Here is a 14,549-nt window from a genome sequence, read left to right as displayed (position 1 = left end):
TATATGTGCATTTCATTATTGTATAATAGCTTGCAAATTAAACGAGAAACGTAAATTTTCAATTGACTTTTTTAAACACTCACTATTGAATTCGAGACAATGATTATAACAAATACATTCTACAAAAATTGTTTTTCATAAAGTTAACATTATTTATTTATGCAATTGTAATTATTAATCTCTCAAAACGATCATTTGAGAATACTTTTATTATTCATGTTTAATATTAATAATACTACACAATTTTTTTTTTTTTTAAATCTCAACTCAACATCAACTAAAAGCATGTTTCACTAATGAAACCAAAAAAAAATGAAGAGAGACAAAACAAGAAAATATACATACATATGATATATATAATATCACATCATTAGTACTTAATTACCAAAATTAAAACATCAACCACTACATCATCATACATTACATTAATACAAGTCCATCACTAGTAACACAACTCTTAACAATTCAAACCAAAAAACACCCAAACTCCCTAGTTAATACATAACCTAAGTTCGAACGTCTTTTTTAAAATTAAAAAAAAAAAAATCAAAATCGACAAGTTGACGAGGCATACCTTTTAATTTCCATCTTCGGCACTTTTCAAATAGAGGTTTTCACCCCCATGATGGTCGCTTCCGCCCCCCCTCCCTTCATTACCGCCAAGATCAGACGACTGCTTATTGTTACCGCCACGGATGAAGTCGGGATATCCACCGAGCCCGTGGGACTCACCATGCAGCATGGACCCACCGCCGCCGCTTCCGCCAGCTGGGCCCATGCTGAGCTGGCCGTGCAAGGCCTGCTGTTGAAGAGAAGGGTAAGGCTGCGAACCGTACAGCATGGAGGAACGAGCGGCCATAAGAGATTGCGACGTCATCTGCTGCTGCTGCTGCTGCTGCTGCTGCTGTTGGCCTTGCTGGTGGTGGTGCTGCTGCTGCTGCATGTAATGTGGGCCCGCCTGCAACATTCCTCCCCCGCCGCCTCCGCCACCTGAATACTGCAACACAAAAAATCACGATACTGTTACATAGACGAAAACAAACGCATTTCTTATTATCGACATTTAATATTATTACGCAAGTAATATGTATATATACATACCTGAGAATGCATGGTGGGAGGTTGAGGCTGTGAATCAGCAATGGCGGCAAGGTACATCAGGTTTCTCTGTAGTCTAGCTTGGTTCCTGACAATATTAATACAAAAATCATAAAACTACATATATGGTATTTGAAGAACTATTATTTTCTTTCGATAATTCAACGACAAATAATGCATAATTAGTAGCAGTATAACTAAACCCGTCAATTCTACTCGACTCGGCTGATCTAATTTGAAAGCTTCATAGCGTAATCGGTTAAGCTAACACTAAACTAAACTGAACTAACACAAAGAAGTAATAGAAAATTGTAATGATTGGTTACCGAAAGATGCATCGGACAAACAATCTCTCATTGTCCGAAAATACACAACATAGGGAACTCACATAGGCAATAAATTTAAATGAAAGAGACTACTACTACTAGACTGGTAAGTGTGAACTTATTACATAGAATCCAAAAAGGACTTACTCGGCGCATTCGCTCAATTTTCCGGAGTTTTGGCTCTCCACAATCTTCAGAATAAGTGATTTGTTTTCATCAAGATACTGCAAACAAATACACAAATAATCATTCAAGAATTAGCAAATCAGCACTACTAATTTGGGACCTCTCTCACATCTCTATAAAAACCAGTTAGATAACAGACCTCATCTGGAATTATCATTAGGGTGATATATATATATATATATATATATATATATATATATATATATATATATATATATATATATATATATATATATATATATATATATATATATATATATATATATATATATATATATATATATATGACATGATTTATACAAGATCAACAAGTGATGTTATTTGTGCATATATGAAAAGAATACAACTCCCAAGAACTTGCAAGAACTCATCAAGAAAATAAAAACAAATGGATCAAACTGAAACCAAAAGGTTGGTTCATGTGATATATATAAATGAATAAATATATTACATAAATATATTGGCAGACTCAAAGACTGTGCAATCTGGTGTGGGGATCAAACTAATCCGAATAAATATAAATAATATATTTTACTATACATAAGTCTAGTATAATAGGTAGAATAGGAAAACAAACCCCACCAAGATCACAACTTTGAACACTGCATACAGAAAGTTTCTGAAGGAATCTTATAAACAAATCAAATTAACAAACTATAACCACAGAAGAAAAACACATAAACAAATCACTATGTAAAAGTTTGTTCATAAAGAACATCTATACTCCAAAACATTAGGGCTAAAGATATTCTTGCAACCCCCCACCAACCCAAAACCCCATTAAAAAAAAGGGGGGTGAAAAGGTAGGATCTTTCAGACAAAAAGGGGGGACCCCTTTCATGTAAAACCCTACAAATCAAGAAAAGCTCACATACAATACAATACAACCATAAACATAAAGGAAATTAGGGTTTATATATATGTGCTATCCATATCAAGATTATTTCTGGAGAATAAAAAGTTGGCAGGAATGCCAAAACAGAAATGAAAAGAAAGAAAGACACAGTCTTGCTCAGGCTGAGAAGACAGAGAAAGATTGGCACAGTTAGAGAGAGAAAGAAGGAGAGAGACAGAGAGAGATTGATGAAGAAGGAGAAGAAGAGAAGAAAGAAAAGAAAACCTGTTGAATATGATCAGTAGTGACGTTGCTGGGATAGTAGGCTGCCATCATGGGCTGCATCTGCATCAGGTGCTGCTGCATGCCTCTCTCTCTCTCTCTTTCTCTCTCTTTTATAGTCTTCACTCACTCAAACTAAACACCCCACCACACACACACACACACACACAGTGAACCCACCTTCCCTTTCTCTCTCTCTCTCTCTCTCTCTCTCTCTCTCTCTCTCTATCTCTCTCTATCTATCTGTGTATCTATATATATGTATATATATACTAATAACTACTATCTCTTTCTCTTTCTTCCCCACACCCTCGTCTGTAAGTTTGACTGTGATAAGTATGTGTCAAAGAAGAAAGCACTGCAAAAGAAATGGCCCCCCTTCTGTATTTGGGTTTATCCGTTTCCCCCCCCTCACAATACACAATACACCCCCTTCTTATAACTTGGAGTTCAGTGAGAGGTGTGTTTGTTGTACATATACAAACCCCTTTCATATGCATGTGAATATTTAAAATGTGTTTATTTTTTTGGTTCTGAAGTTTTATTTAAAAAGCAGAAAAAAAATAAAAAAAAAAAGAAAGAAAGAAAACCCTTGTTCTCTGGTGTCGCTGTCAGTGTGTGTGTGTGGAGTGTGTGAGAGAGAAAAAAGAATCTGCAAAGGACAGAGAAAGAGGAGAGAGAGAGAGAGAGAGAGAGAGAGGGGGGAGGGACCGAGACAGCTGCTGTATTATTGAGAGAGGGGGTTTTACTTTGGGGTTTGGTCTGCTGGCGTGGCTCTCTCTCTCTGTGTATTTTTTTTTTAATTAATAATAATAATAATAGTAATAAAAGATGGTCACGTGATGGATGATGATAGAGACTCGATGAGAGAGAAACTAGTCACGTACGTACCCGCCCTTTGGAACACTAGTTTGTTCACTAGCTACTATTTTTTCAAAATTCATTTCTCCTTTTTTTTTTCTTAATTTAAATTTTAATTTAAATGATTTTTGAGTCTATTGCCTATACTATACTATACTGGGGGTTTAGGCTAGGATATTAGTTTGACTTTCTGACCGTTGCTTATACTCTCATTTCAATTTTTTTTTTTTTTATTTTCATGATTTTATCTTTTTATTATGTTTTAGACTTTTAGTTGATGTCAAATGAGTGAAGTGGTTTGGAATATAATCAAATATAATGAAACCTATTAGTAAAAAATAATAAATTTATTGATACAAATAAATCATAATGCATAGGACTTATAGTTTTATAGTGCATTAAACACACACAAATACCCACATCATTCGATAGCCGCTCGTACTCGTACCACCCCTGCCAAACCCACTCTAATATAACGAAACTATTATAAAATTCCAAATCTTCACCTCCAATTGATTATTTCACTACAATATATATATACATATACATATATATATATATTATTTCTAAATCAGAATCTTATAAAATGCTATACCGTCTAAAATATAGAGTATAACTATGTAACTTCATATTATTATTATTAACTGCTGTATAAATTTAAAATGTTATTAGTGAATTATTAATTTTGAATATAAATAAATAAGCGAGGAAAAGACAAGAGCCCATCGGTTATTGAGCCGCCCCCACCTCGGTCCGAACACCAACCGATTGGTCACTTACTTCTCCCATGACGTCATTCGCCTTTTAGATCTTCGAGGAATTCTTATCAGATCTCTCACGCGCGTTTGGCCTGAGTTCCGCACACATTTGGTCTTTACCAGACATAGAAGTGATTGCACGCGCTGTATTCAACGTGGGCATTACATCTGGCTTCTCCGTCCCGGAGTCCAAAGCGATGGGGGAGGGCATTTGTTCCTGTGCATTACGGTATACCAGAATATCTCTTCTGTATACATTGTGTGGCGATCATGATTCTCTTTTTCTTTTTAATATTAAAAAATTAAGAGTTCTGAAAATGAAAATAATAGATTATTTATTATGAGGTAAGAAAATATTAGAATGTTTATTCCAATTGAGAACATCAATTATCAAATCAAATCATTTTAGTCGATTATGCTAATGAATCATCAAACACACCTAATTAATGTTAGCGATTTGAATGAACTCATTCAAACATTCGTCTAAGACGTTCCAATGCTGAATGTACCATTAAGATCTTCATTAGCCAATCTTTTCAACCAACGAAAACCCTCCAATCAGCATTCTGAATGAATCAGTATTTTGAATGTACCATTAAGATCGTCATTAACCAATATTTTCAACCAATGAAAACCACATGATCATCGAAGCTATCAGAAATTTTAAATTTTACAGCAGTCGCGACTCCCAGAAACTGCGCGCCTCGTCTGAAGGGACATAATTCTGATTTGAATAACAACCTCAAGTTAATCTACACCTACCTTAAGTTTAAGAGGCTGTTAATATATCATTAGGAGTCTATTTATAGAGTTAACAAATCAAAGAAATTGTTGGAATCTTATGTGATGTGAAATAGTCTAAATTGACATTTGACACACATGTTTGTACATAATACATAATGTAAAACTAATTAGTATTACTATTTCACATTCATCTCTAATTCTAACCATTAGGATCAAGAAAACATTCTAATAATCATCCTCAATTATTTGATTAAGTTTATACAATTTTTACATTTGACGAAACAATTGGAAGAAACAAATGCAAGGGCCTACCTAATTTCCACCTAGGGTTGGTCCTAATCAATTGATCTCATTTTGATTGAGCCCATATGAAAGGCCCCCACAAATTAAACTAGCGGTGCAGAATTCGCCTAAACATTCATACCCTCATACCCCACTGTACAAGCTTTTCTGTCCAAACAATTACATTTTCAAATATATATATATATATATATATATATATATATAATGATTGTTTCAATATATATAAATATTTAAAAAGAAAAATATATTGAACTGCTAAAAAAGAAAAAATCGGAGAAGCTGAAGCCGACGGCGCTAGACTTCATATACATCTGCCCGTGTAATTAAAAAAATATAATCTTGGGTTTTAGACTCTAAATAATATTATCATACATTTGCAGCCACAATTACAAAAAAATAAAAATAATAATAATAATAATAAATATCCGACATATATAGATATATCACATGTAGAAATAGATATAGGCCCTCCACACATATATAACATAAAAAGCTGAAGGGAATCATATAATTGGGAAGCAAAAGCTACTCCTCTGGTCAAAGGGTAAGAACATGCTTTTGCATGGTGGTTGGGTGGTATACGTACACTGTGTTCTACATGCTTCCTTTTCCTGATAGCAACCCTTTGTCTGCACATACATACACACACACACACACATTCATGTGTGTAAGTGTGTGCCTGCATTTTACATCTCTATATATGCAGTTTGCATAACTATTTACCAGGGTTGAGTTGGCAAACATACATCAGCTTAGATCTCTTTCAATTATATATCATCAGCTCTTTTTTTTTTTTGGTTGCTTCTGGCTAATAGATTTTTATGACAAGTACTTATGGTAATGTGATTGGGGGAATATTCCTTTTCACTGGGCATATAGTGATATCGAGGGTCGGCGAAATCTTATGTGGTTTCCGGCACAGTAGCCCTAAGATTTTTTTCGAGGTATTCGATAAATTAACATATAAAAAAATATATATTTGTAGACTTCAATTAAAATAAATCAATCGAGCTAAATAAGTTCGGGTGGACGCGGCCTACCTTAGGTATAGGGGCTCCACCTATGCATGTATATTATTGGTAAAATTTAATACTATGGTTAGATATTCTTGAACACATATTTCATATTATATAATATATATATAATATTAAACAAAAAATAAAAAAATAATAACAGCTAAGAACCTGGTTGATATGTGACAAAGTTCACATGTTGAGGAGGAGATGTTGCAGTTGATGTGATATCGAACACATTTGTTGTTTTCTCCGGTACACAAGAATATTCAACATAAATAATTTTTCATGCGACACCAAACTATTAACGCCTAAGAATCAAATAAATTCGAAACACATTGGGTTCTCATGATTAAGGTTGGATCAAGTCTTTGCAACTATCAGGTCACACACAATTTAGGCGACTAATGAATAATTAAATTTTACGGATATACTATACACCACAAGCATATGATATTAGCCATTACTTCAAGTATTTTTCATGTAACGAATTTTCAGAGATATTTACCCGTCAAAAGACTCAAAACTACGAAACATGCCAAAGTACGCCTTGCAAAATCCCGTTCAGTCTAACACACATAATCAAGATATATCTTAAAGAGTAAATACATACCTTTTTTCTGCTCTTCTCTTCCTCTATTTTTCATTGTCTTGTTTCCTTGTATGTTGTCCCATTCGGCATCTCTTTTTTCATATTCCTTTTTGTCTGTTCACATTGCAATGAACATATGAACTCAAAACACATCCAACAGTGACGCAATATTTCGCTTTTATAAACGAGAAATGACAGAATTGAGAAGGTTTCGAGAAAGTTCAGTTATTCGAACAAACCTAACATTTTCGGAAAACGCTTCCCATAAAACTCAAAACACATCCAACAGTGACGCAATATTACGCTTTTAAACGAGAAATGTCTGAATTCAGATGGTTTCTAGCAAGTTTAGTTATTTGAACAAAACTAACATGTTGAGAGAAAGCCTCCCGTTATATGAACTCAAAACACATCCAACACTCAGTGACCAACATTTCGCTTATTAACGAGAAATGTTCGAATTCAGAAGGTTTCGAGCAAATTCAGCTATTCGAACAACCCTAACATGTTGAGAAAACGATTCTCATTCTATAAACTCAAAACACATCCAACAGTGACGCAATACTTCGCTTTTAAACGAGAAATACCCGAATTCAGAAGGTTTCAAGCAAATTTAGTTATTCGAACAAACCTAACATGTTGAGAAAACGCTTCCCATTCATCTATGCTCCTCAGATATATTAATGGTGATTACAGTTAATCTGCATTATTAACTTGAAACTGCAACATACACATCCACATCCACCAAAACCCTAAAATTAACTACTGCAAAAAAAAATTGTCCAATCACAATTCAACGTAATTTCAGGCATGGGAAATCTGGCGAACACATTTTCTCTTTCATCAGGTTTCAAGGAAGTAGCAAGTAGTGTTTAAATTGAGGCAAAACGAACAATTACAGCTTTCAAGGAATTGAAAATTGCCTAAAAGAACCAGAGAACTTACCGCGAAACGAAACCCAGCCGACAGTGATTGGAATCGGCGTAGGAGTCTCCGGCGTGGGCTGGCTGCCAGCTTGTGAACGGTCTCGGCGCATTTGAACCGGTCGGTCTGGAGCTGCACGAACGTCGGCGCGCCGAGTAAATTAGCGCAATTCCACCAGCTGGCTGGATTTAGGGTTTTCATTTCTTCTTCCCCTTTCCATACACACACACTCTAGTAGTAGAATTGAACTGTGTAACACCCGATCTTCGTCGCCTTTTCGCCACTGCAATTTTTTTTTGCAGGGAGACTGAGAACAAATGGATGAATGGGCCTATCGGGCCGAAATCATAAAACATAAATTTCAAGCTTTTCAAAGGTTGTGGGCCTATCAAAGAAAGTGCATCAAAGTTTCGGAAACAAATAGGGTAAATAGCACTTAAGCCCTCTGTAGTTTGAGTTTTGTGCATATAATCCCTTGTACTTTCAATATAAGCACATTACTCCCTTGTAGACTGCACTTTGTGCATGTGACTTCCTTTTACTTTTAATATAAGCACATATGCTATATTGAAAGTACATGGAGTTATATGTGCAAAAGTTTAAATCTCACAGGGGATAAGTGTTATTTACCTTAAAAATATGGTAGAATAGTCATCAGCATACATAGCGGTGGAAATCGGAAGGATTGTAATTAACATTTTCAATTAAAAATTCAGTCTTTTTTTTCTTTTGAATGTGAAAAGCAAATTTCAACTCCAATCAGAAAAATTTAGGAAGCTTTGAAATTCAAAATATTAAAAATTGAATTGAAAAAACTCGTTCCAAAATGGAATATTTTCGAATTGGAATGATTGATTAGGAATTTCTATTTGTTTTAGTCTCTTGTTATATAAAATAGGTAATAATATTAATTTCACAAGTAAATACTCCATCTGTCCCATACTATATGTCTTTTTAGAGAGTTTTTTTTTGGGCAAAGTACAGTTTACACCCCTGAACAATAAGGGTTGTACCAGTTTGCCCCCCTGAACTACAAAACGTCTCAAATACCCCCCTCGAGTTTATGGTCAACCACTAAATTATTAACACTTTTAATTTAAATGTGCAATTTTCCTTTTCTGCCCTTGGGGGTTTGTTGTAAGAAACTTAATAATTATATAATTAATACGTGTTGTATTTGTCGATTTTGTTATGAATTTGTGACGAATTAAATTTATGGATTTTTTGGATTCAATATGTTTGCTAATTGTCCTTTTGTTCAATTTTGTGCATTTTTTGTTTATGCCCTTAATTAAATGCATAACTTTTGGGGTGATTTTCGTGCATTATAAGATGTCTTGTACCACGAAGTACAAAAATTTTGTGTATTTGAGCTGTTACTCGACATTTTAATAAATTTTAGAAGAAAAAAACAGTGTCCTTTTAGTGGTTAATAATGAGAAGAAAAACGAAAATACAAGAAAATAAACCCAAAAATATGGAGCAAAAAAACTTGACAAAATAAAATTAGTGAAAAATTTTAATATATATATATATATATATATATATATATATATATATATATATATATATATATATATATATATATATATATATATATATATATATATATATATATATATATAATTGAATAGAGGGGCAAAGTAGTCACAAAATGTCCAAATGTTTAAAAAATAGCTAGAAATCATAAAGTCAAAGTGCCACATCAGCATTTACAAACAAAATTTAAATATAGGGGGGTATTTGGGACGTCTTGTAGTTCAAGGGGGCAAACTGGTACAACCCCTATAGTTCAGGGGTGTAAACTGTACTTTGCCCTTTTTTTTATCTCAAATTATTTGTCATTTTAGATTTTCAATGCATCATTAATTGCACTATTTTCAATTTGACCCTTCATCACTCCTAATTAGTTAGTTGTAAAATAATTAATGTCAAGAATACATTAGTATTTTTCTATGTTTTTCACTATAATCTATACACATTTATTGATTTTCTTAATATGTGTGCAACAACCCAAAACGTCATTTAAATTGGGACGGATGGAGTACAATATTACATGATATAGAGAAAACCATATATTTATAAATCATATTTAAAACCAAATTCAAATTTTACATTATCTAGATTTATTCTAATTAACCCTTCTATTAAATGAAAATGAAAATGAAAATGAGAAATCTTGAAATTTTTCCACTTACTATTACGCGGTAAATTCAAGATTCTTCGACGAATATTTCACGGAATGTATTGATTATGCTAATTAGAAGTTTAAATAATAATTTTTTTCTTACTTTTCTTAACTTATATGTTTTTAATTTGTTTATATTTTGAAATAAAAAGAAAAAGATGGAGGGTAAAATTAGTGAAAACACATCGATCACGATATAGAAAATACATAAATATATTTATGACGAGTTTCTGGTTTTTGTTAACCGGAGTTTATTACAATATTTCTCAACTGAAACGGTCAACTTTGTCAACCCTACATTTCATGATTTTCCACGAGGACCAAAAATAAAATAAAAAAATGTTGGAATGTCCAAAAACAAGAAAGGCAAATCACGAGGGACGTATACTGTAATTATTTACATCAACCAAATTTATATATCTGTAGAATCAAAGAATCAAATCAACTATTGTGATCTGTTGTCGCAGCAAAGCGAGCCACGACCGGAGGGAACGCCGCCGCCGCAGGCGCGGACGCAGGGTGGCCGGAAAACCCCTCCCCGGCGACAGCCAAAGCGCAGCGTCCCCTGCTTTTGCCGCCGGGAATGTAGGTGCAGGGGCTGCTGCCCGACTTGGGAACGGCTCCTCTCGGCAGAGATTGAATCACGAGAATATTCCCTTCTGTCATTAATATTGGCCTTATCGCCCGAGCTTCTCGAAAGTTCGACTCGAAAATTATCAGACAAGTAAATATTAGTATTGATGATTTATAAGAAGAACACGCCATTATTGCAAAATTATTTTGGTGGTGGTGTTGTGGGAATGATTGATATTGAAAGATGCAAATTAGTATGTGTATATATATATATATATATATATATATGCATGTATTATATGATTTATGTGTATGAATTTATTTGATATATATATATATATATAGTAATAGATTGGGTTGACTGGGGAGCCGCGGTTTGAAGGTTGACAAGTTGGAGTATGAAATGAGGTACACGGGGAGTTGTTTTAGTTACGCTTTATTTATATCATAGAATGAGTCGTATGTTTTGGTCGTCGCCAGCGCGTGGGATCACACCACTGTCAAAATATTCACATGGTTATATTACTTATATCATTTAGAATAGTATCTCGATAAATTGATAATCTCGTTTAAACAATAAGTTCTTTCAGTTCCAATTCGATTACAATGTGTTAAATTATTAACTTGACAATTTAATATTTCGCTAAATTAGTACAATTTTGTTAGCCCAAACCATATTAATTTATATCGGTTTAATTGTATATCGGGTAACACATGACCATGGCCCCAGTCCAAAAATCGTGACTCTTATCGACAGTACACGGGCCGATTTGGACGATTTTTGTTTTAATATTTTTATTTTTTGAACATTTCGAAACTCAGTTTTTAATCTGATTGGAGTGTTCGAATAGTCAGTTCAAGTTGTGATCATTTAATAAACTCCACCACTTAAAAAAGAACAAAAAATCAACAATTTCAGAAAAAGGAAAAACATACGAAGAAAATAGGATGAAGGAGAAATAAGAGTTTCCCGGTGCGTGCTCGCAGTTCGCCATCGCCCGCCTACCGTTTGTTGCCCCCATTGAGAGTCCAGAAAAAAGAAAATAGATTATGTTCGTTTACAAAAAAAAATTGAATTTTTGTTTATCAGTACCGATAATTGGTGATAAAATCGGAATACAAAATTATTAAATAAATCGGTACAAAGATTTATAGAGAAAATCGCTTTTTCTTTCTTCCTTCCGTTCGTGAAACGGTCGCTTTTGAAGAAGTCTTACGTTGGGCATTTTCGATGAAGGCCCAAAGGGGGCATGTTGTGGTCCGGTTAGTCCCATTCTTTAGGTGCTTCAATGGAAATTAAATTTATTAAAATTGTTGTGATTGAAAATTCTCCTATAGTCAAATTAAACATAATAATCTAAAGTTGTGAATAATTGATGAAGTCAAAGGTAAGAGAAAATGAAGGGGGCGGTTAGGGGTAGGAGTGTAAATATGTAGAGCTCCAGCTGAATTCACCAGATTTTTCGAGCTCGAGTAGATCATTATAATTGATAATACCTCAAAGTCTTATTTAACAATTCATTTAAAAAAATAAATAATATATGTATATATATACTTATATTATGTTGACCGAAAAGTCAATGAAAAAACATATTACAATTCAAAAAAACATTGGCATTCAGATGTGGTAATATATTAGTATTATGAAAAAAAAAATTATAATATGAAAACAGAAAGAATATAAAATTTTCAAAAATGTTTGGTAGCAAAAGATTTTGACATCCAAAAATATATACGTGTGAAAGAAACTGAGAGAAAAATAAAAAAATCAAAAAGTGACAATCATGTTGTAGAAACGAGACTATTTATTTGGCAATCCCCAAAATTTTCAACCACGCACAAATGCAGCATAAAAATAAATAAAATGCTGCGTCACTTTTGCGTCATAATTCATATATATTGTTGGGCCAAATCTCACTAACAATCGTTCGAATTAATATTTAGTCTCATTTTAGTCCCTTTGTTTCCCTATTATCTCATTATCATCCTTCAACTCTACAACTTATCTTAATATAGTCCTTCGACGTACAATTTATTTAACTTTAACGAATTTATTTATTTATTGGAAATATTATACTTATAATTATTTATAATAAACTATAAATAAATTTGTATTTAATAGAACAATATATATAATAGAATTAATTCCATAGGTATTAACATACTAAAAAATATAAATAAATTATTAATAGATGAAATGTTATAATCATTTAAATATGTTTTAAATTCAAGTCATATCCACGAAATAACTGATTCTTTTTACATTAATATAAATTATTATTTCATAAAAATAGTTTTTTTTAAGTTATATTTTTATAAGTCATATTCTCTTGGTTGCAAATATTACTTTTAAATTATAAAACATATTATTCAATTATTTATCAAAAACTATTCGATTGTCTGCTGTGCAACAACCTTTTCTCGATAGTCTCCTAAAATATAACACTCGGTTATTGAATATTCGCACATATATCAAACCCATAGCGAACTTGAAAATCGAACGGAATTTCGACAAAAAAGAAGAACTCATCACATCTAATTAAGACATATATAGAATTGACCAAATTCTATTTTTATGTAGACTATAGGTGTTGGTTCGTGAAGAAACATAAAGTTTAGAGAAAAAACTTTCCATTCAAAGCAACTATTAAATTAGAACACATATGTTCAATAAAATAGATGCATTTGTTTGATTAAGTTGGACGTTAATTTGAAATTAGCCATATATACTAATTAATTAAATTAAGTTTTGGGCTATACTAATTTATTTAGATTTGGGCTTACATATTTTAATAAATCCCAAAGTCAAAACTTGGAAGTCCAAATATTTATTTTTGTCCAAAATAATATTTCTTTTGGAAATTCAAGCCCGAGCCCAAGCTCGACTCGATCCGCCAATATCGTGTGGACGTGTTTCGAACTATAGTACACAAAATTCTATTCACTCTATTTATGGGTATAAACCATGAAAGTTCCAACAGTGCGAATAGAAGTAGTAAAAAATACCTCAAATTACTATGGATGATTTATCGAAAACAATCAATATAAAATAAGGATAGAATTGTAGAACAAATGAATAAACACAATTAAAATAAACTATGGTGGAAGCACACCCGAATTTTGCATATAATAGACTCAATTAAAGAAATGTAGCCTTAAATTAATTCTTAATCCATGTAATTAATTATCTACCAGCACATTCATTTTCAGCCCAACCGCAATTTACAAGGCTTTGAATCCGTGCAGCACAACGAAGCCCATACAAAAATGAATACTCCTAAATTAGATCCATAATAATTAATAGGGGCTCTTTGTCAAACACCCTCCATGGGATTTGACTTCTCAATAAATCACGGTTGAAATGCATTCTGAAATCATAGTCCGCCCTTCGTTTTCAGCAGCCCATCCAATGTATGATATTGTTAATGGTTGGTAATCGAAAACCGCAATTTTTTGTTTTGCTTATGAAGCCACGGCTCCTCTGTAATTTGTATAAGAGAATATGGTTCAAAAATCAGTATCTAAAAGTAAGTAATTAGTGCGATGTGTTTGTGATTTATACTTGTTTCTTGAATACTGCAAGTAATTTAAGCGAATGTTCCTAATTTGTTGTGCTTGTGCCTAACCCATATGGGTAAACTTTTACAGGAAACAGAAAATCGAATACAGGGCAAGACATTATGGAACTAGATCCTGGTGAGTTCTGAAATCCATTCTTGTTAGACATGTGTGGTTTTCAATTCGCATAAACGGTTTTTAGTTGTGTGGGCGTGTGTGGGTTTCAATGTGCATTCTCGGGGTTTAGATTTGTGTAATACACTTTGAAAAATGTCGTTTATTCGGAAATATGTGGTTTTTCAGTATAA

The 14,549-nt window shown here is 33.0% G+C and overlaps 1 protein-coding gene and 1 long non-coding RNA gene across 4 annotated transcripts; both read right to left on the bottom strand.

Annotated features, from left to right (window-relative positions):
* Nucleotides 1-325: 325 nt before the first annotated feature.
* Nucleotides 326-3,407, bottom strand: AN3 (SSXT family protein). Its single transcript, XM_013003381.2, has 4 exons — nt 2,731-3,407; nt 1,572-1,648; nt 1,102-1,186; nt 326-997 (listed from the first exon to the last, which is right to left on the bottom strand). Exons 1-4 carry the CDS (start codon nt 2,809-2,811, stop codon nt 578-580), a joined length of 663 nt encoding a protein of 220 aa, XP_012858835.2. The 5' UTR covers nt 2,812-3,407; the 3' UTR covers nt 326-577.
* Nucleotides 3,408-4,187: 780 nt separating this feature from the next.
* LOC148769913 (uncharacterized) lies at nt 4,188-8,273 on the bottom strand. Of its 3 annotated transcripts, none has more exons than XR_016031718.1 (3): nt 7,944-8,272; nt 7,020-7,112; nt 4,188-4,563 (listed from the first exon to the last, which is right to left on the bottom strand). It is a non-coding gene; the product is annotated as an uncharacterized LOC148769913 (long non-coding RNA). The 3 variants fall into 3 exon arrangements; XR_016031720.1 differs by lacking the exon at nt 4,188-4,563 and adding an exon at nt 4,595-5,108 and having other exon boundaries at nt 7,944-8,271; XR_016031719.1 differs by lacking the exon at nt 4,188-4,563 and adding an exon at nt 5,314-5,704 and having other exon boundaries at nt 6,578-7,112; nt 7,944-8,273.
* Nucleotides 8,274-14,549: the final 6,276 nt, after the last annotated feature.

Source organism: Erythranthe guttata, chromosome 6, assembly GCF_056151865.1.
Source record: "Erythranthe guttata isolate IM_541 chromosome 6, IM_541, whole genome shotgun sequence".
NCBI classification, from domain to species: Eukaryota; Viridiplantae; Streptophyta; class Magnoliopsida; order Lamiales; family Phrymaceae; genus Erythranthe; species Erythranthe guttata.
Note: the sequence above shows the minus strand (reverse complement) of the source record. Positions and strands in the feature narration are given on the sequence as shown.

Coding starts and splice junctions, on each gene's coding strand:
- AN3 (XM_013003381.2), bottom strand. CDS start 2,811: ATGCAGCAGCACCTGATGCAGATGCAGCCCATGATGGCAGCCTACTAT. Junction 1,649..2,730: donor CTACTGATCATATTCAACAG/GTTTTCTTTTCT, acceptor ATTTGTTTGCAG/TATCTTGATGAAAACAAATC. Junction 1,187..1,571: donor AAATTGAGCGAATGCGCCGA/GTAAGTCCTTTT, acceptor TAATATTGTCAG/GAACCAAGCTAGACTACAGA.